We start from the raw sequence: 22,841 nt of genomic DNA, 5'->3' as shown, positions 1-22,841 counted from the left end.
ACACACACACACACATTGTACGTGCCACTCAATGCATGTTACCAGATTGAATTGATATTGTATCCCTGTGCATGCACACATACACAAACACATACACACATATGCATGCATGCTGGATTTTAATAGACTTTATGGCCCCTTGTGTCATTAATTAATGTTAATGTTGATCATGCATATTACTCCTGTTGCTCCAAGGCCTTCATTAGCTACAAGAACTTGAGGAGTGACTAATTAAAAGAGGAAACTTTCAAATTCCTGAAAATGAGATTGTTGGAAAGGTCAGCTAGAACCTTCCTCATTAAAGAATTTACAGTTCTGCCAAGTCACAGATTATTATTGTCTCATCATTCTTGCCAGTATCATCTTCTCTCTCACTCAGTCCATCTTGCTCTATCCTTCTCTCGGATGTTCCTCTCTCACTCCTCATACTCCTCACCTTCTCTCTCTTTATTTCTCCCTCCTATCTCCCTCCTATCTTTATTTCTCCCTCCTATTTTCCCTCCTCTCTCCTCCTCCTCTACCTTTCTCTCTGTTTGGTAAGGATCTAATTAAGGAGGTTTTTGTTGCCTGCCCACTGCGTATAATTGCCAGCGGGGTCTGCCTGTGCTTCACTCGACAATTACAAGCGGCATTCTTCCGCTCGCAAATCGGCTAATTAAGCCTTAAGGACAGCGAGCCGATTGTAGTCGCATTAAACATCAGGAGGAGTCAGGGATGCCCCTGCTCTCCACACTCCTGGGACAGGCAAGAGTAGTGGATTGAAGAGTGGTTGCCATGGTAGCAATCACATGGTGTCAGATCCTGTGCTTTGGCTGTCAGTCAGTTTATCTGTGTGTCTGTGTGTGTGTGTGTGTGTGTGTGTGTGTGCTCATCTGTAACAGAGACAAATATAGAGAGCCTGTAGATAGGTGGGACGGTTTCTGCTCCAGGTCACCAATTCTTTTCATTGTTAAGGCTCAATTTATGAAGACGGGACAAGGGCCAAATAGAGCTTGTCACAGTTGCTGCTTAGATCCCTGGGTAGACTGGCTGTCATGTTGATTGATTACATTGCCAGCCCATGTAATGCTTGCCTTGCAATATGTCCCCGCTCACCGCTGCACAGCACAGCTTTACACAGTGGCCGGGACTCAATGCTCATACTGCAGACTGTATCAGACTAAATATTGTGCAGCACAAGCACACAAAATCTAATCTAAATATGCTGTAATGAATGTGTTAAGCAGTGTTACCATCTGTAATCAACCAATAGCTCTGTAACCCGTAATCAAGTATAGGTGGCTTTTGGCTATATATTTGGCTACAAGGTCAGTTGGAAATTTTAATCTTGAAAATGTTCTGACCTGGTAAACTCAAAATGCCAGCTGAATCGTCAGTAGTATGAGATTTCAGGGAGACAGGGGGGCTATTCTTTTGTAGCATCACATACCACATGTAGCGAGGTACAGTGGAGAGTGGTGTTCCCATTCTTTCTGCAGGCATCAAAGCAGCCATTTGAAATATGAAAACTGCCTCTTAAGCGGCAATGTTTTCGTATTCCCTCAAGGCCCCTAACAGGTTTTTGTGTGTGTGTGTGTGTGTGTGCAAAAATGGCTCCGCAATGGCATCAAAATAGGAAATGAAATGATAAATGACAGGAAACACTCTAAAAGCAAAAGGATCTGTAGAATTGCATCACTATAACTATATAACTATAACATAACTATATATCTATTATTGTATGACATGATTGATAACATCTACAGTTTGATTTTAATATGATGCCTTAGGATACAACAGTAGTTTGAAAGAGTGCCATAGAAAACCCTGTCTGTACTGTCTGTTGTATTACACACAGTGGACCCCCTACTAAAAAATAATGGAAAGGTAAATTTACACCTCTGAAATTGACACAAATGTTGAAGTTTGCGCTCCAGCGTTTATTAAAGCAGAGCTTCAGGCGCTCACACGCTGTGCCCTCCTACATAGCAGATATTTTCTCCACTGGTACAAATTTGCATGGAAATTGTGTGAATAATGTGTGCCTATTTGCTAAATAGCTTTAGAGTTGATATTTGGCTGTAAGGGCTTAAGTATTCATTTAATATGGATTTGAACTGTGCAGCTCACTCAAGGCTGTGGGAATTGCCTGGGTTTATTATTAGTATTAGATATTTTATTAGGAAGCTTTGCATAAGCCGTTAAAAGTTTTGAGTCCCCACGTTGAATTGTTTTCCATCTCACTTACCTCGACTCTCCAAGACCCTCCTCGTAAAAAATGGGCAAGCAGCTCTGATTTCTTGGCTTCTCCAACTGGAACAAATGACACAAAATTGCACCAAATGGAACATTTTCCCACTCAGTAGAATGGAACCGTGGGTCTGTCCAGTGTTGTGGTGACTTTAAATGGCCTCTAAGGGTCTGGCTCAGCAAGACAATAAAGGAAAATGGAGTTAATGGACATGATGGCGCTGCCTTTCACTACATACCATGCTATCAATTATTGCTGGTGCTTGGTACAGTTTACGAAAAGCAGTCTTGGCTCCAGTAGAGTAGTCGATGGTATAAAGGTATCAATTGCATACGCATACACATTTCTTCTGGGCATTTCAGATATACCATTCAATTGAGTGCAATTACAATAGAAATGCCTACAGCCCCTCTTCAGTATAACAATATCCTCAGTTTCCCCTATACTGCTGCATAGCACTGATTAAACAATGTTGAGACAGCTATTTGCAACATAATCTTTTGTAAAACAGTGGTGCTGTGTTTTGTTTGGTCATTAAAATATTATGTTGCATGCACAATAGACTACATCATGTTGGGTTTACTTACAAAGCTGTTGCAAATTGCCAAGATTACTTTTGATTAAAGTCAGCATTTTTGCCAGCATGTTTTTTGTTTTTTTTTGTTTTTCTGGCAGTCTGGCCTGGGTCTGGCATGATCTTACAGAAATATATCTTATCTCAGAGAGGCAAATATTTGTTCACTTGTATGGAAAGGCTGAGTCATGTTACAGATGTTGATCGTAGTACTATTTCAGCTGCCCAACAGAATCAATAGGAATATTCAGCCACACTTGTGGAACAAGTAATTTAAACAAAGGAAACTTAAAAAATCTGTTGAAACCAACACATTTTCTATACGACTGTATGATTCAAGGACCTTGGTAGAGCTGACAGGCTGTGTCAGACTCTGTTTTCCTCATTTCATTTGCTCTCACGGCTCTGTCATTTTCCTCCATTTCCTCCAAAACATTAATGACACAAATATTTACTCTCCTCTAGAATGGAGGGCTGAGTTCTGTCCAGGTGGTGATAATGGCCGTTATTTCAGTTTCTCACACAACTCTCTCATTTCTCTCTTATCTAGGCTGCCAGCTCTAACTGTACCAAACACAAGTCGATGACCGTGAACTCCACCTCCAATGATGGACAAGAAAAGTGGTGAGGATCATTGAGACTGCATTTACACAAGCACAAAGAATCTCACTTTTAATTCTTTGTGGCACAGATCTGATCTTCCCGTGGCTGTATGAAAAGGGACTAGTCATATGTAATCATATTTTTCCCTGCTCGTACAGCCATTACATGATCAAATCTATGCCATGAAGGGTTAAACATCTGACTTCCTGATCCTGTATGAGGCCAAATGTAGGCAAAGTTCCTCCTGGTGATAACCGCCCCCTGTCTCATACTGTATTCATAAGTTGACACAGCATGAGCAGCGTTTTGCATACCGATGAGTTTGTTTTAGCGCAATCACTGCATGATAATTACATCCCAGTAAGTGATATGGTTTTACATAATGAAGCACCATGTGTGCAGCACAGTACAGCCTGTCTGTGCAAGGGGGTGAATGTGAATAATAATGCTGATAAAAATAATCTGTGATCCGGTTCATGTTCATTTGTAAAGTTGTGTTGTCTGAGGTAATAGAAATGTGAGCTGTTTTGACTGAGTGATTGAAAGTTATGATTATTAATCTGATCTGATTATTGCAATTGTATATCTGATGGATTTATTGTTATTTTTATTACTACTACTACTATTACTACTATTATTATTAGTAGTAGTAGTAGGAGTAGGAGGAGGAGGAGGAGGAGAAATGGTGGAATTAGTTGTAGTGGTATTTGATTGATTGATTGATTGATTGATTGATTGATTGATTGATTGATTGATTGTGATGTTCATTTCTTACAGCCAACGGCTTTCCGTCCAAGGCCGGTGAGGGAGGAGTTCAGAGGAAGCAGCTGCCCTACTCAGTGGAGACCCCATATGGCTTCCACCTGGACCTGGACTTCCTCAAATATGTTGACGATATCGAGAAAGGCAACACCATCAAGAGGGTGCACATCCAGCGCAGGGTCAAGGGCCCCCCTAAATTCAGCACTCTGCCCAGGAATTTCAGCCTCCCTGGGCATGGGGCCAGGCCTGCCCCCAAGGAAAGCACTTGGTCTGGGACTTCCACCCTGGGACCCAAGCCCAAATCGCGGGTGACGGAGGTCCAACAGATATTTGACTTTAGACCTAGTGATGGAGGGACGTCCAGCAGGGGGACAACCAGCCAGGGGGGCGGCTATGTTTCAGCCAAGCCCAGAGAAGAAGTTGGCGCTGGGGCTCGGGGACTGGAAGAGAAGCCCGTGGGGATTCAGGGTCGGCCAAACCTGCTCCGAGCCTCTAGCATGCCCATCACCCTACAGCACCGAAAAGGTTCTGACTCTAGCAGTCCGGACCGGGTGGTGGGAACGCCAGAGAATGGCTCATCAGAGAACGTGTTCCGTGCTTCACCGGACATAACAGAGAGACGGTGTGTTCCCCAGGACCGGACAGGACTTCACCAGCAGATCACAGTGGCACTGAAGCGGGTGAGAGAGCTGGAGGAGCAGGTCAAAACCATCCCAGAACTCAAGGCTCAGATCTGCTCGCTGAGAGAGGAAAGGGAGCAGCTACTACTTCAGCTCCAAGCCCAGGCCAAAGCCCAGGCCAAAGCCCAGGCCAAAGCCCAGGCCCAAGCCCAGGCCCAAGCCCAGGCCCAAGCCCAGGCCCAAGCCCAGGCCTCCACCTCATCCTCTATCCCGGCCCCGAGTTCTGATGCTGGGACACACACTCAGCCACAAGGAGACAGACCTCCAGGAGGGTTGAACTCAGCTCTGATAACTCAACCCAAGGGTGGTTTAGAAGCTTCAGGCTATGTGCCAGTGGAGCAGGCAACAGGGAAGGAGAAACAAGGCATAACAGAAAGAAGCAGAGTGTTACAGATAGAGAGAGAGATGCATCATGAATCTGTAAAGAGTTCCTTAGCACAGGGAGAAGTGGGTGGGCTCTCAGAGCAGGAATGGGAGAGACAAACACAGCCGTCAGAAAAATCAGACAGACAAAAAGTGACATTAGAGAATCCATTAGAGCATGCAGCGAAAAAGCTATCACAGGAGATTACAGCACAGGAATTAACATCACTTAAAGTAGCTATGAAACACGTTGAGGGAGTCAGCAGTATTCAAGATGCTAATGCAGTGGAAGATGGAAAACATTATCAAATCAGTAGTGATGAGGACCTAGGTAGTGTCCAGCAGCTGCAGGACAAGCTATCAATACTGGAAGCTAAACTAACCCAGGCTAGCCAAGAGCTGGATAGAACTAACAACCTTTTGAAAGAACAAGTGGAAGAGAATAAGCTGAAAGAGGAGAAGATACTACAATTGAGTGAGGGAATGAGAGTGGAGGTTTGTACTACAGAGAGAGAGAGCAGGTCAAGGAGAGAGAGCATGGACAGGGGGACGGAGACAGAGAAATTAGACTTTGCCAACCAGGAGACAGGGACAGAGTTGCCTGGTACTGTAGATCAGGGAACAGACACAGAGAAAATCTGTATTGAAGTGTGTGTACCCAGAGCAAGGACTGGGAGTGTAGATCAAGGAACAGTGACAGAGAGAGTTGACACGCATGACCAGGTGACAGAGATGGGGGCAGAGGCGGCTGCTATGGGCCCAGCAAGACCGAGAGCCAACAGTATGGATCGGGGCACAGAAACTGAGAGGGTTAATACTCAGGATCAGATGACCGAGACACCAGTGGCAGATAGGGTTAACCAAGTCACAGAGACAGAAGGAGAGACAGCGACAGATCATCCAATGAGGCCGAGGGCCAGCAGTGTAGACCAGGGGACAGAGACAGAGAGGGTGGACACTGTGGACAGGGTGACGGAGACAGAGGCAGCACAGAGGACAGACCAGCAGACCGAGACAGAGATAGACAGACGGCATGACAACAATCCAGCCAGAAATGTAGCAGTAGAGAGTCAAGTCAGAGAAAGTGGAAGCACCCAAAGAGTAGCAGACACAGATATTGTGGTCACTGAAAGAATGGAAGATAAGACTGCTGATGAAAGAATTGAAAGAGATAGTGCAGACAGTGAAAGTGTGGTCACAAAAGATGTAGTCACAGAGAGTTCAGTTGCAATTATAGAAAGTGTAGTCAAACAAAGTTTAGTTCCAGACAGTGTGGCCCAAGATGAAGGGGACACCAATTTGCAAATTGCTGCGACAGGAGAAAATAGAGAGTCCGAATCTAAGATTAAAGAGAGCACTGCACAGAGTGATGCAGAAACACAAGAAATTATGCCTCCAAAGAGTGTAGTGACGGAAACTGCTGAAACAGAGCAAGTTGCATTGGAAACTGTAGAAAAGCAACAAACAGCAGCAGACAGTAAGACTGTGAGCATTGTGACCAAAGAGACTGTGGTCACTGACAGTGTTGTAGTAGCAGCAGAGGATTCAGCTGTGAAGACAGTGGCTCCAGTGAGACCTCAGAGAGGCCGGAAGCCCACAACTGAGCAGTCCCAGCCTTCCCTGCCTCAGCTTCAGGCTCCACCCATGCGTCCTCGTAGGGGATCCAGCGAAACTCAACCCAAGCAGTCCCAGCCCCAGACGAAAACCCAGCCTCAGGCTCAGGCAAAGGCCCCATCGCAGCCCCAGGCTCAAGCCCCACCCCAGCATACTAGTGGGGGGTCCAGTGAGACCCAAGTCCAGCTGTCCGAACCACAGACATCACCTCAAGTCGAGACTCCGTCTCAGGCTGAGGACCGTGCCCCAGCCCAGAAGCCTCCTGTGGTATCTAGCGAGGGCCAGTCACAACCACAGCCTCAGGTTCTGACTCAAGCCGAGCCTCAGGCCCCGTCTCCAGGGTCCAGTGAAACCCAAACCCAGTCCCAAACAATTCAAACCCAGTCCCAGTCCCAGACCCCTGCAACTCGCCAGGACTCCAAAGAGCTCAAAACTCCACGCAGGGGATCCAGTGAATCACAACCCCCTTGTCGTGGATCAGGTGAAGTCCAGGCCCGCTCTGCCCGCCAGGGGTCAAGTGAGGCCCAGCCTCAGTCTCAGGGCCCTCGTAGGGGTTCCAGTGAGACTCAACCCCCACGCCGAGGCTCTAGTGAGTCACAACCTCTTCGAAGAGACTCCAGTGAAGCAGCCCAGCGTCATGGTTCAGGTGAAGCCCAGGCCCCGCGTCGGGACCCAGGCGAGGCCCAACCTCCTCGCAGAGGCTCCAGTGAGTCGCCAACCTCGCCCGCGGCTCTGGGTCAAGTCGTAACTCGGCTAACAGGGCTTCTGGGAGAGCAGTGGGCACAGCTGGGGAGCAGCTCTGGAGCTCAGCAGACGGCCAGCCAGCAGGAGAGCCCCAGCACACAGAAACAGACTGCAGGGAAAAGAGCAGGGGCAGGGAAAGGAGCATCAGCCAAGCCTGTGGGGAAAGCAGCCCCAGCAGCAGCAGCAACAGGGAAACCAACAGGGAAACCAGCAGGGAAACCAGCAGGGAAACCAGCAGGGAAACCAGGCCCTTCCAAGATGAGCTCTATTCAGAGTCAGCTGGTCAGCTCCCTCAGTGTCCTCTCTGCCTTCTACTCCCCAGGCCAGAAAGCTGCAGCAGCCAGCAAACAGCAGGAACAAGGTAGGCCTGTGGTTCAGTTAGAACCACATTATACACTGGTGCTAAGCTTTTGACTATCTATCTATCTATCTATCTATCTATCTATCTATCTATCTATCTAGCTATCTAGCTATCTAGCTATCTATCTGATACCTACCAACCAATCGGACTTCATGAGTGTAAATCTGTTCCACTTTTATATCCATTGAAATAATCCCTCACAGAGGATCATGATATATCCCCTTAGTTGATATTCTCCTTGCCACTTCATTATACCATGTCCCTTCTGATTCTCTGCCAGCAGCCTCACATCACCGATTAATATGGAAATGTCCAACTATGTGGACTTGAATATTCATCTTGCCATCCTTACTTCTCTCTCTTGTACAAGAAGGCTTACAGAGACAGCCAAATAAGTAGCACAGCACAGATGAGGAGACTGGCAGAGATTGATGGTGTCTCCTCTATGGAGCTTTGCAGTAGTTCAGGCAGAGCGCTCACCCTTGCACACCAACACGCGTGTCTGCTGATCCAAGACACACACACTCACAATCAAACACTGACAATAAGGTGGTCTATTTAAGCTGGCCTGCTTCTTGGTCACTGTAACTGTGCTGAAGCTTCCCTCCACCACCCCAGCCTGAAACCACATTGGTCCTATTCTATTATTTAGAGATGCTTTCTACTCTGTATGTTATGCTGTCTGATCATGGCTTGTGACACTTCTGTCGACAGTAGCGTATCAACATGAGGAATAGTGTGTACTTGGCTCCATGCAGGCATGGGGGTGGGGATGGGCTGAGTATTGTTTGTTCTCCATTTAGCAGACTTGCTTGGGTTTCTGCATGGTGCACTCTGAAGAGGGCAGTCTTTAAAGCTAAACATAACTGTATAACCATTTGTTCCAATAAATGGTTTAAACTTTATGATGAAAGTGTTTCTTGATTAAAAGTTCATTGAGACATGATGTAACAGAATGCAAAATACCCTGAGCACTTTAAATGTCTGTAACTAGGTCTCAGTTTGACTTCTCAGTTCAAATAAAAGAAAGTCAGTTTTTCATGTTATTTCTCCCTCATGCTCTACCATCCCCACTAATACTCTACCATTATTTTCAGTGGTCTGACCGAAAGGGAATTGTCTGCCTTGCCTCACTATTCATCACTCTGTGTTATCTTTGTCTGCTATATTTTCTTTGTTGATTCCCCTTAAACCACTCTGCTGTGGTATCTTCTTCTGAGACTGTGCCAACATTGCAGGGGCCAAGGCATAATTCCACAAGCCCATCTCTATTTTATTATTTTTGTCATTATGGAGCCTCTCTTGGCAGAGCTCTAGGTACTGTAGTTGAACACATACACAAGCATAAGTTTAGTTTAGTTTTATTGTCAGCCTGCCTTGAATTACAGTAAATTGGGTAAGATATGCCAGAGGTAAGGCATGGCAGATAGTAGCACTGGCCAATGAAAAACAATAGCACCACCTCTCAACTTTGGATACCAATGCAGAGTTTGAAATACAGTGTTTCATTACTTGGTTCCACAGGTCCATGTCTGCTAGTTTGCATCTAGCTGTATCGTGATATTAAGCTTCAGGCCGTCTGCCCTGGCAGCACAGCCTTCTACATGTCTGCTGTGTTTCATATCACAGAGTGGCTGTATTGACTTGGATAGGCCAAGGGCCCCTCGAGTTGAACATAGTTATTGGCTGACATGAGCAGAGGTGGAACAACACGTGTTGCTGAGCACAGGCTAAATGACATGGTTGGATGGCCTCCAGGAGCACATCAAATATATATTTCTTGCCTCACACATTATGGCTACACACACACACACATACACACACACACAGGCATGTGCACACACATATGCAAGCACACACGTACAGTATATAGTTGCATGGACACTCATGCATACACCCTCACAAACACATCAGATATGCCTTTGTTCCTTCCCTTGATGTCTCCTTGTTCTGGTTATGGCCCAGGAGCTAAAGTACAGAATCACTCTGCCATCACATTTATTTTATGTTCAAAGTTCATTTTACGTTCAGTGGGGAATACGAATGTGCTTGTGTAAGTGTGTGTGTGTGTGTGTGCCCTAGATTTATATGCGTTCTTGCATGTATTTACGATTGTCATGTATTATTCTCACTGTTTCAGTGTGGTTGCTGTCTGCGTCTTTGACATCTGAGATTCCCAGTCTGGCTTCAATTACCTTGACTTACAACAGTGTTCCAATCCTACACATATTGGAAACAGAAACCACTAGTGTTGCATTGATGAACACTAACTCTCCCCTCTGTATCATGTCATTACAATGCTACTCATGAAAGACTCAAATTGGGGTTTGGAGACTTCCAGAGAAGCTGGGAACATCTCAAGGGGTTTCTGACAAAATGAGGAAAGGTTACATTACACTACTGTTTGATTTACTAGAAGTTAGCAAGAGGATGTATTAAAATGCCAAATCCAATCTAAATCTAAATCTATCTTTCCCTCTCCCCACTGTTATCTCACTGACTCACATCTGAAAGCACAATTCATCTTAGATGGTGGTCCCTGGGTCAACATCTTCTCAGCTGGTGGTTTGTGGCCCAAAGAAACATCTAGTGTTGTGTCCTTGACATAAAACATTCGAGAGCCTCCGCACCGGGCCTGCTGTCAGAGGGGCCACTGAGACAGCCATACTGGGCTAGGAGCCAAGGGGAGGGAGCATAGGAGCCCATGCAGAATCAATTATAGGACAGTTAAATACGCAAGTAGGCCCAATAATGTCAAGGTTGTATGTTGTCAATAAGGCTTACTGCCCTACATTACCATTCAGAGGAACCACAATTCTCAATCTATCCAGTTGCTTTTCATGATAGGCAACCCACTGTCATGTAATCACACCAAAACTGAGGTGTCTTGTGCCCAGCAGTGTGTGATTATGTAGTTGAGGACATACAGTATGTAGGCGTATAGATTAAAACACGTCTTTTTCAGGTCATAATAAAGTAAAATAGAAAAATAAAGAGAGGGCATCCGCCTCCAATGCAGAAAGAACAGTATTTATTCAAGCTACTGTAACAGAAGCAAAGATGAAAATGCATACACAGGCCGTGGAACAGTAGAGGGGCGAAGAGTGTATCCACTTACAATACATTGCCTGAAGTGTGCATGTGTTGTAGCCCTATTTACTGTTCCGCGGTTTATGTACGTATTTTCATCTGTGACTGTTGAATAAATAGTGTTGTTTTTGCATTAAAATTGGCTGCCCTCTCCTTATTTTTCTAGTGTTTTGAGCTCCTTGGGAATCCTTGGCTTTTCTCCACACCCTTCACGGTTGTACATAATAAAATAAACCCAACAATCAACCTATCAGCCTCATTACTCCTGACATATTAGGATGGCTGGGTGAATGTTTACCCAGTTCATATTGGCACATTGGTCTTTTCATGAAAAAACAGTGGGTGTAAAAGCTCTTTGGAGTCCTTCTGCACTCATTTTTTAGTGGTCATCATATAATAACATCTGCGTGGTGCTTTAATACTTCATGTACCCATGTTAATAACTCATTTTCACTGTGCACTCTTATTAAGAATGCTCTTTTTTCTCGACTGTGTGGTATTGTTTACTCACACTGGTCCCATTAGGGTCTCTGTATGGAATGTACAGATGGGGCCCCAGCAGCCCATTTCTGCGCCAACACAGGGTTTCCACACCATTTGATGAGCTCTGCTGGCTTGTAATTGCATCCAGAGGTTCCGCAATGTCTTCCAGGCCCGCTATGTTTTCGCACAGACATACACACACATGCACACACACGGAGACAGGCACACACATAGAGACAGGCAGGCAGACATCTCCACCTGCACAAGGAACACATACACACATAAACACACACAAACACGGTTAAACTGATATACAGCCATCAGGTGCAAACGATTACTGCTGTGTGTCTCACTAGAGCTGCCAATACCAATCTGATCTACTTCTACTGAAAACTACAGACCATTTGTTTGTCTTCATTGGATACAAATGGTGGAGAAAATGTGTTGCATCTTTACTGAGATCTCACATCCTTCTAGTATGTGTGAAAGAGACAGAATTGCTTTGCGTTGATTTTTGGATATGTATCAGTATCTGTGCCTCTCTAGGTGGGTGGATAAGCTTTGGAAGGGGCTGTTGTATAATTACACAGCCAGTTATTACAGCACATTTATATTTTCTGCATTTAGCTCATGCTCTTATCTACATCCAGATATCCCATCCAGATCCAGGCAAACTAGTAGTTCATCATCTTGATTTATCTTGCAACTGATGTGTCTGCCTTTGAGGCTGATTAAATGTCTGGCACTAACAATCATGTGCACCTAAAAATATTTTAATTGTTTTTCATGTGAGGATGCAGTAACTGATTGAATTTCACAGTCTCAATCCATTCACAATGTGCATGTTAAAAGATGAGAAGCACAGCAGACGACTAAGCGACTTTTTTGGCAAAGTGTGGATGTTCAGAGATGCGGCCTTGCAACATCTGATCTTTATGAATGAATTTGAAAAACAGCTTTGATTTGTTTGTGCATTTTCTGACATTGTGAGTGCACACACACACACACACACACACACAGACTCCACAGGAATCTGATGACTCTTTCTCTTTCTCCCTTTTCATCTCTCTTTCTGTCTGTCTCTCCTCTCCGCCAGGTCTCAAATCCATTATGAAGAAAAATGGCGTTGCTGACAAGCAGGGGAACGGGGGAGCCAAGAAAAACCTGAAATTTGTTGGCGTGAATGGAGGGTAAAGTCCTCTTTTTAATCAGCATCCACTCTCCATGTGATCTATATTTGTATGTGCAGCTGTCTGTTTTTGTGAATTTTGTATTTCTAAAGAAGAGTTAACCCTTAGGCATCAGTTGCAGACATCCACAAGTTATGAAACATCATATTCTAATTTATTTGGATTTAATTTGACAAATTATATATATATATATAAAACAGGGATTACATATCTTTCCTTTTCAGAGTTGTCAGGTTTAATGTGTTACATTCTCCAAAGGGGCTTCAGAAGGATTAGCCAGTTAGCCAGGAAAGTGTGGAAAATGACTGCAGGTAATCCTTGGATGTATGTCAAATGATACCTGCATCTGTGGTTCTTCTTCTGGGGAAAATGCACAACAGAAAGCGTGCAGAAAATAATTTAACACAGGCATTGTCTTGGGTTTTCAGTGCATGAGTGTTGGATATGGGTCCTTGGATGTCTAGTCATGTATTGTCTGTAGCAATGGAGCAATTTGAAGGACTACAGCATGTAGTTTGCTTATGTTTCCAGATAATTAGACAGCCTCAAATGTAGGCATTTTATTCACAAATAAAGATAAATCAAGCCATCCTCAATTCTTTTTTTAAGTATATGCAAAATGTATCCAGGTCATCTTTTAACCCAGATATGTTCTGATCTATTTACAGTACCTGTGTAGTCTTCAGTAGTAGGCAATTTGTTCATATTCAGTACGGGGGATAGGCAGGTAAAGTTTTGTTCTTCATTACATTTTCCCTACAATCCATAGCTAACTAGAGAATTAATAGTCTCTGAGGATATAAGCATGATCATGGACACAAGTTCGCTTATACCAGTTTACACCAGCGTAGAGTCCATGAATTTCCAGATTCCCATCAGTTCAAAATAAAAATGTACGATGCATTTGTTATTAATAGAACATTCAGCTGTCACATGGCAAATGTTTGTTGAATTTATAATTTAAAAAAAACAAAAACAAACCTGCCTGATTTGATGATACTGAAAGTGAATTGAGCCCAGCTGTGTCTCACAACTCTACCACCTACTGTCTGTCATCTAGACTACTTCATAGACACACTGCCCCGAATCTGACCCCACCTCTGCTACTGTGCATGCGTGTCTGTGTGTGTGTGTGTGTGTGTGTGTGTGTGCTTGATAGTGCCTGATGCAGTGTGTGTATGTGCGTGTGTGAAGCTGATGAGTTCTAAGTTAGCAGATGGTGGTGGTTGAAAGAACAAAAGCGTGTCTCTAGGCAGGGAGATTATTTGTTCTGGCTGGCCTGATGCTAGTTAGCTGCCTGGCGCTGCACTTAGTATACAACACTTGTATGCACACACACGCACGCACACACACACACACACATAGTAATTACCTCAGCCTTCCACACTTGGGCCTGACAGTGATCCACCTCTCTTATCAAAGCAACAGCAGCCAAACAGTTTGTCAGCTCATTGGTTGTGTTTTCCACGCCGCCTCAGAGGGAAACTCACAAACAACTTCTCTTTCATCTTGGAGTTTCTCCATGAGCGCCGGGGCTCGTTTTTAGGATGTTTTAGTGGATGTTTTCTTAGGGAGGGAACTATTCTGGAAGGGATACACACACTTTCTGTGCTGCAGCGTACTATTTGAAGATGAGGTTCAGACCGCTATCTGCAGGCTATTTTTCATCCTGGAGCTTTACCTTAAAACATTCAGGATCTGTTTTTCTGGGGGGAGGAGACATGGGGAACTATACACACTTTCTCTAGGTTTTGTTTAAAACTAAATAAACAGTGTTGAGGGGGAAAGGGGGAGTGCAAGGCAATCCAAATCCTTTTATTGAGCAACTAATCCTGTTTTTTTGTCTGTTAGAGTGTAAAAGTGTAAAGTGATGGTTCTTCAGTTTTTTTCAGCTGGGCCCTAAATCAAGTATATTGTGCCTTAGTTGAGGATTTCTCATATTAGTAATATTAACATGTGGCGACCCACCAGAAACAGTCTCAAGCTGACGACAAGCTCTCTCAAAGCACTCTGAAAAATGATATCACATCTTATCATATGGAAAAGTCACTATAGGTATTTTATTTTTATTTAAACTTTATTGAACCGGGTATTTCAATTCACAATAAAGTCTTGTTTACATCAGTGTACAGTTTTTGTCAAGATACATACAAATGAAACCCAAAGTCATTTACAAGAATGACTGTCCATTTCTATATATTTCAGTAGTATGTAGTGAGGAGAGTGGGGGGAGGAAGAAAGATGAGAGAGTTAGAGGAGCTGTTGCCAAAAGACACAGCAGCCACTCCAGCCTGCTTCACCACTCACTGTCATGAATGAAATATTTTGATTCAGGGCTGAATGCTTTCACTGTGATGTATATCTGAGGGGGAGATTTATGCTGCAGTCTGCACTTTGATCTTTTTCCAGAGGCAAAGAAACTCATTTTGATTATAGATCTGTTTCTCATGCAAAGATGTAGTAACTATACAGACTTCCTTTGCATCCCATAATGCAATTATTCTCCTAATTATTCTCCTAAACTGATGATGAATTACTATTGACAGTTATTGCAAGGACCTCGTCTTATAAGATGGTCTGTATCTGGTTTGTCATATTTGATTTTGCTGGTGAAGCTAAAAAGTTTCCCCTTGATGTGGACAATAAATATCTATTCTATTCTATTTTATGCTGTTCTACTCGAAAAGAAATTGAACATATTTCGGTTCATAGACAAGAATATTTTCACTAACAACATCACGTTGCTGCCCAAACCAGGAAGTGGGCTTTTGTTTGTTTTTCTCCTCTTTAGATGATCTGTCCATGATCTCCTTGTCCCTCAGTACAAACCACACACACACACACACACACAAATTTGTGGTCATATAGCCTATCTTTGCTCTCCCTTAAGCTCCTCTGGAATCCTGAGAATGTTGTGGCCCCTGAACGCTCCACGCAGTGTGTGTGTGTGTGTGTGTGTGGGGGGCCATAAATAAGCATGAATTGGTGGCATTCAATACCTATCTGATCGCGGGTCCCACAGAGGTTCCTTCATGATATACCCCAATGATCACACACACACACACACATACACACACGCACACACGCACACACACACACACACACACACACACACACACACACACACACATACACACACACACACACAACTTAAACGACCTCCATAGAGCACTAATTATATCATTACCCTTCTTCTGTGAACAAGGTTGGGTTTTGTCCAAGGTTGCATGTGTGTGTGTGTGTGTGTGTGTAAACATGCCCATGTATTTGTGTATGTAAGTTTGTCTGTGTGAAGGATGTGTTGGATGTATGGGCCAAGGTTGTATTACACAAGCATCCCTTTCATGTCACGTTTGTGTTATAAAAGGGAATGACCTGTTCTTATTTATCTAGCCTTTGCCCATGTTGACTTCAATGCTTTCCCAGTAGTTTTAGCAGTTTAGACGTTGTGTTATTATGTTATGTGTCTGTTACATGTCTATGCCTGTACACATACTTATTTGTAGTAACGAAACATGAGGAAAATCTTCCAAATGTGACAATGTTTTTTCTGTCGTGAAAACTAGGCTGTTTAAGGTTAAGCTGAAGTTAGGAGTGGGATAGTTGTAAAAGTTAGTCATTTAGAGGCTAAGGTTAAAGAACACATCAAGTTTTGGAGAGATTGGTTCATTGGTCAACTTACCTGTTAAGTGATGAGAACATAGACACCAAAATCATCCATGTGTCCCTGGTAGATCATTAGCTGTGGTGCTCCATGCTAACAGTTTAGCATACACTATGTTGACTCATAGTAGGACACTAGCAGTATCCAATGTAAAGAAAAACTGACCTTTTATTAGTAAAAAGTTCTTAGTGGTTTTTATTTAATGGTCTGTAATTTCATAAATTTGAGCTTTTCAATAAAGCTGATGTAGCAGGTTTATTTTTTGAAACTATTTCAAGTGAGCAACCACATATTCCTCCACTGCGCATTGATTTTTAGCTGTACGCAGTCTCCCATCACTCACCATGTTCCCTTCCAATGGAAACAGAGAAAGTAGTCCCTGGTTGTTCGAAGCAGTACTTTTTTGTATCATATTCCATGTACATTTTAACAATCCACACAGAATTGCCAGATTTAGCCTCATATCTCATAGCTGTGGAGCTGCTACAAGTTCTCATTTTGTCACTTTTGAGATAATGCTAGTCTCTAACTATCACTCATCATAATGTATGCTAAACTGTTAGCATGGAGCACCGGAGCAAACAATCTACCAGGGACACATGGATGATTTTGGTGACTATGTTTTCATAACTTAACAGGCAAGTTCACCAATGGGCCAATCTCCCAAAAACTTGGAGTATTCTTTTAAAAAGTTAAGATTAGTGATTTAAAATTAGGTAATTTAATGTCCTCACTGGTATAGTGCTTACAAACGTGTGTGTGTGTGTGTGTGTGTGTGTCCTCCTCCAGCTATGAGTCCACATCCAGCGAGGAGTCCAGTGGAGATGAGAAAGCCAAGGTGGAGGCGGAGGAGGAGGTGAACAGCCCAGAACCCGAGGAAGCGAAGGAGAAGGAGCTTCAGCCAGCAGACGAGCCTCAGGAGGGAGAAGGGACCCAGGGGAAGGATACGGAGGTCTCACCCCAGGGAGAAGGTGCCGTGGCTGGGGAGAAGGAGGGTGAAGGAGGCCTGCTGGATCCAGAGGGCAGCCAGGAGATGGAAGAAGAGCAGGCCACAGGGTGAGACGGACAGGGAGAAAGCTGATGATGTAGTGTTGCTGATTTCTCCCATAGAGTCGACTGTGTGATGGATGTCAGCCAGACACAATCAAGTGCTTTGTCTGTGTCCAGCTGCAGCCTACATGCTCTGTATGAGACAGGTGCTGAATGATGCTTCAATATAGGCCTCCCACCCACACACACACACACACACACACACACACACACAAACACACAGAAACCCATAAACGCACACTCATTCTGACACACACTTTTAATATAAGCCTCTCTCTCCCTCTCTATCTCTCACACACACACACACACACACACACAAAACGCACACACTTGCTGCCACACACACACTTTAATATGAGCCTCTCTCTCACACACATACACACAGAACGCACACACTCGCTTCCACACACACTTTAATATAGGCCTCACACAGACACACATAAACACACACTTGCTCCTACTCATGTCAGTATAAGCCTCTCTCACTTTAATATAGACCTCTCACACACACACACACACACACACACACACACACACTTCATTCCCTAAAGTGCCAGGGGTTTGAGACAAAAAGCAAATAACCAGCAGCGTTGTCCTTCCCGCCACTGACTAATTCCTGAGTCACTCATCTGTCTCAGGTATGTGGACAGGGCCGGGGGCCCAGGGGCCAGACAGGAGATGGGGCCCATGGGAGAAGGGAGGACTTATATTAAAGAATCACTCAGCACCTGTCTGATCATTACCGCGTGTGTGTCTGTGTCCGTGTGTGTGTGTGTGTGTGTGTGTGTGTTACATTACAGCGAGGGTACTAGCACCGAGTGTGATCCACTCAGGCTCGGTGCAGCCTGGGATGTATGACTGTGTATGATGGATGGCTATGCATGAGCACACTGTGGACATTATTGGGTAGTGAATCAATGTAAACTGTTGCCATTACAGTTTGCATGTGCTAACAATGTGACTGTAACTGATGTGTGTGTAAGTTATGGCAGCAGGAAAGGCATCTTTGATCTTTTGTTTTCAGTAGAGAGCTTACACAGGAACCAAAGTAGCTGGCCATATGTTACCCAGACCTGATGGTATTTCCATGTTAAACCCCCCAAATAAGGAAAGAAAACAATGAAAAGAGCAGATGTGGCACACATTGGGTTAAAATCCTTTTTTTTTTCTTTTGGCTTCCTCTGAATCTGCATTCACTTAAAGATATTCCTGGACTATGTGAAAGTTCTTGACACAAACTACCCAGGATAGGTAAAAAAAAAAAACCCAACATGCTCCTGATTGTGTGTTTTGGTCTTTGTATTCAGGGAGCAGGTAGACCAGGGCTTCATAGATGCTTGTGTTTACGTAAAGGACCGCATGGAAGAGGTTTCATCCCCCGATAAAGAAATGGTAAGGATTTATTTTGGCTGTTCACTCTTCAAAGTTGTGGATATACTGTATGAATTATCGTTCTTTATAGTACTTTTTAGTACTCCATACTGATTTGACTGGAAAAAAGTAATACATGGATATGACATAACATTAAATGGTTCTCAATCTTAAGTACAGTGTGTGCATATGTTTGTGTGTGCGCATGCATCACACACTTTATCAACCCCATCTGTGTATCTGACAAATTATGCCTCCCTTTCTAATCCTCTGTCTGAAACAGTGGTGAAAACAGTTTTGTGGTTAAGGAAAATGTCTCATATTTAGCTGATGAATGCGGTGCCTTCAATGAGTGGAGTCATATAGTTTGCAATGCTATTCCTCAAGTTAAAATGGGCTGAAAATGCAAACTGCTCAACACGCAAAACAGTAAAAATGGTGTGTAGGGACCAATAAAAATGCCGCTGCCTGGCAGCTATTTCATTTGTATCATCTCTGTGCCTCCCCTGCTCTCAGCGTCAGGTTTTGCTGGTGCTCTACCAGGAGTGGTTCAAAATTTCCAGTCAGAAAAGCTCGCTGGCCGACACGGTCACGTTGTACCTGCGACAGGTGGGCCTGACCACGCCCACTCTGCTGCCATACGTCGTTAACTTGACGGACGGCAACGGGAACACGGCGCTCCACTACAGCGTGTCGCATTCTAACTTCACTGTGGTCAAACTGCTGCTGGATACAGGTGAGAGTCAGATACACAGTCACAGATGAATGTAGAATTTTTAATAAAAGCCCAATATTGGCTCAATACATCAGTCTGTCCCTAGTCAAACCCTCACAAAAATTCTTTCACCTCTCTTGATCTAATAAACATTACTCAATAAAAGAATGTCTTTTCTGTTTGTGTGTGTGTGTGTGTGTGTGTGTGTGTGTGTGTGTGTGTGTGTGTGTGCTCAGGTCTATGTGAGACAGACAACGTGAACAAGGCAGGCTATACTGCAGTGATGCTGGCTGCTCTGACGGCTGCAGATAGCCCCGATGATCTGGAGGTGGCGCTGCAGCTGCTGAGAAAGGGTGACGTCAACGCACGCTCCAGCCAGGTACACACACACACACACACTAACACATGCATGTGCTCACACACACACACAAGCACACAAGCACAGAAAATCTACTTCCATACAGTCCACTTGTCACCTTCTCATACCAGGGTTCCTGCTGGTCATGGAATTTCTGGAATATCATGGAATTTCGAGAGGTGTTTTCCAGACAGTGAATTTGATAAATTCAGCGGGGAAGAATTTATAAATGGGTCACTTTACAGGAATACACCAGAATGTATTTTACAGCTTATTTCACACACTCTTATATATTGTATGCTCCCTTCCCTGCAGCAAGCCCAACTATAGTAGAAACCAGATTGTTTACCTGTTTAAACAACATTAACAAACCAGGAAGGAATAATAGTTTTAGGTCATGACTCCGGTTTAGTTATGGAGAAGTCTTGGAAAAGTCATGGAATTTTTTTTTACCACTTCCCCTTCCTCCTCTTCTTCATCTCCCCCTTAATTCCTCTCTGTCCATACCTCCATGCATCTCTCCCTCACACCTGCCCTGTGTCACTCTCTTTCCCTTTCCCCCTCTCTCTCTAGGCAGGGCAGACGGCGCTCATGCTCGCGGTGAGCCACGGCCGCGTTGCCATGGTGAAGCTGCTGCTGAGCAGCGGCGCAGACGTGAACGGCCAGGACCGCGACGGCTCCACGGCCCTGATGTGCGCCTGTGAACACGGACACACACACATCGCCCGCCTGCTGCTGGAGACCGGCCGCTGTGACCTCAGCCTCACCGATAAGGTAAACTGTTAGAGGAATACACCGAGTTTCTGGGGGATCGGCCCGTTGGTCAACTCCTTGGTAGGCAACTAGCATTACATCTCAAAAGTTAGAAAGCATGGAAGACTGATAAAGATCCAGAAGTTTACTTGCCGACCGAAGATGGTGACTGGGCTGACAAGAATGAACAGGAAACACCAAGATTCACTGCGAGAACGACGCATCACATAACAAACAGCGCCACAGTACAGAGCCGTTTAATCAGCTGGGAAAATGAACAGCTGTGTGTTTTAATTGAAGGCGTGGTGTCAAGCACACAGCCCGTCTCTCTGTGCTCGCATCCTTGAGAGGGTCGTTCTCTCAAGACAGCTCGTTCTCCTCAAGTATCGACTCGGCTTTCTTTGATTTGATAATCACCTTTGGATCGTGACTTGCTTTGTTTCCATAGGGAGACTAAAAATCACTCTGCTGCAGATGAAGACATGATTGCTCACTTGAAATAGTTCAAGTATGAACCTGGCTACATCAGCTATACTCTGTTATTTCATTTTCAAAATTGAAAATTAATCTGCAAGCCATTTCATAAAAAAAACACTAACAGCTTTTTAGTACTAAAAGGTCTGTCTTCTTATTTTGGATAATGCTAGTTGCCTACTATCACTCAACATAATGTATGCTAAAGTGTTAGCATGGAGCATTAGAACAAATGGTCTACCGGGGACACATGGATGATTTTGGTGTCTATGTTGTCATCACTTAATTCTGACCAATGGGCCAATCTCCCCAAAACTCTGTGCATTCCTTTTAAGTTTAGTTGCATTGCTTCATATGAAAAAATGGCTTACCAGTCCTGGTGCATGCCTGAGAGTGCAGACATAGCTGGCTGCTCCTGGGACAAGCCACTGTGGCACTGATAAGGTGTTCATAGTTCAGTGCATGTTGGATTGAAAAGTAACGCAAGACCTGTTCGTCCCAAAATGCACTCACATATTGGTGAGAATGACATATTTGGCCAAAGTTGGCCAGTTGTCATAGGGAAAAAAGTTGAGAATGCCACCATACCCCTCTTCCACTTTCCTGCCATATATAACCTAGCACAGTGATTCTCAACCTTTTTCATATCAAGGACCCCTAATTTAGTCCACATTAGAGCCACGGACCCCCATTTGATGAGATCTGAAAATATTTTTATTGTCACATATGATTTTGTCCAGAATTCCATGACTATTTGAATTGTAGGTAGAGAGATAACAGAGAAACTATGATCAAAACAGTCATTCTTCTACATTCTCTAATTGTGTTAACTTATTGTAAATTAAATAATGGTGAAGTTTAACAATTCATCAATTTGCTGGGGACCCCCTGGAACCCCCTCAAGGACCCCTAGTGGTCCCCGGACCCCACATTGAGAACCACTGACCTAGCATACAGAGGCAAGTCAGTAAGCTTCTCGGTGGATATACTTATAAACTCCTTGTATATGTGCATTTTGATGTGAAACAGAGCTATTTGGGATGGTAGACAGAGAGAAATCTGACATTAAGCCATTAACTCAACTCACACACACATAAATCTCACCCATTTGGTTCTCTAAGGAAGCTAAAACACACAGAACTGTTTCCAAATATTGAACCCAGGTCTTACACTCCTGTATAGTATTGCCTGTACCAGGGCAGGTGCATCACATACTGTTCTGTCCGGTTTCTAGAGGAACGGCTCAAACCAACACAACACTGCCGCCGTCTGGATAAGAAGAGCAACTGCAACGTCTTTCATGTGAAACGATGACATTTTCTCTCTGTTTTTCCTCCCAGAACGGCCAGACAGCCCAGTCGGCGGCCACGGGGGCCTCCCACCAAGACATAGTTGACCTTCTGAAGGCCCACGCTGACGCCGGAGCCTCTGAACCCCCGTCTACCACACACCTCCACTGAGCCAGGCCGACCCCGCTGACTCCTCTAAACCACTCCAACCCCTCTCTCACCCCTTTCCGAGACCCTCCGCCTGCCAACCCAGAGGAAAAAGGCTGAATTCATCTCTCTCTCTATTTGTCTCTGACTCCCCATGGATGTGCTCTCTGCTGTGACCACACCACTCAAACATTTGGACGTACTCTATATATGCGTGGTGGATATATCCCCTATACCCTCGACCACACTACTGCTACAGGAGCTCACATACAGAGCTTCAAATAACGCACGCCCACCTCTTCCTTCCATATCTCTGCCAACAGCCC

General features: G+C 44.3%; 1 protein-coding gene across 1 annotated transcript in view; it reads left to right on the top strand.

Annotated features, from left to right (window-relative positions):
* The window catches only part of kank4 (KN motif and ankyrin repeat domains 4), a 72,708-nt gene extending 50,169 nt beyond the window's left edge, over positions 1–22,539 (top strand). The window contains exons 3-12 of the mRNA XM_071541033.1: positions 3,355–3,428; positions 4,185–5,121; positions 6,736–7,931; positions 12,601–12,694; positions 17,148–17,414; positions 18,716–18,800; positions 19,296–19,515; positions 19,731–19,873; positions 20,426–20,626; positions 22,420–22,539. Of these exons, the coding sequence (XP_071397134.1) occupies positions 3,410–3,428; positions 4,185–5,121; positions 6,736–7,931; positions 12,601–12,694; positions 17,148–17,414; positions 18,716–18,800; positions 19,296–19,515; positions 19,731–19,873; positions 20,426–20,626; positions 22,420–22,539 (3,282 nt within the window). The 5' untranslated portion in view covers positions 3,355–3,409. The remainder of the gene's footprint in view (positions 1–3,354; positions 3,429–4,184; positions 5,122–6,735; positions 7,932–12,600; positions 12,695–17,147; positions 17,415–18,715; positions 18,801–19,295; positions 19,516–19,730; positions 19,874–20,425; positions 20,627–22,419) is intronic.
* The last annotated feature ends 302 nt before the right edge of the window (positions 22,540–22,841 follow it).

The sequence above is a fragment of the Centroberyx affinis genome, unplaced genomic scaffold (assembly GCF_046629955.1).
Source record: "Centroberyx affinis isolate AG114_WGS23_722 - 3 ecotype Tasmania unplaced genomic scaffold, CSIRO-AGI_Caff_v1 ptg003779l_1, whole genome shotgun sequence".
Lineage (NCBI taxonomy): Eukaryota > Metazoa > Chordata > Actinopteri > Beryciformes > Berycidae > Centroberyx > Centroberyx affinis.
Note: the sequence above shows the minus strand (reverse complement) of the source record. Positions and strands in the feature narration are given on the sequence as shown.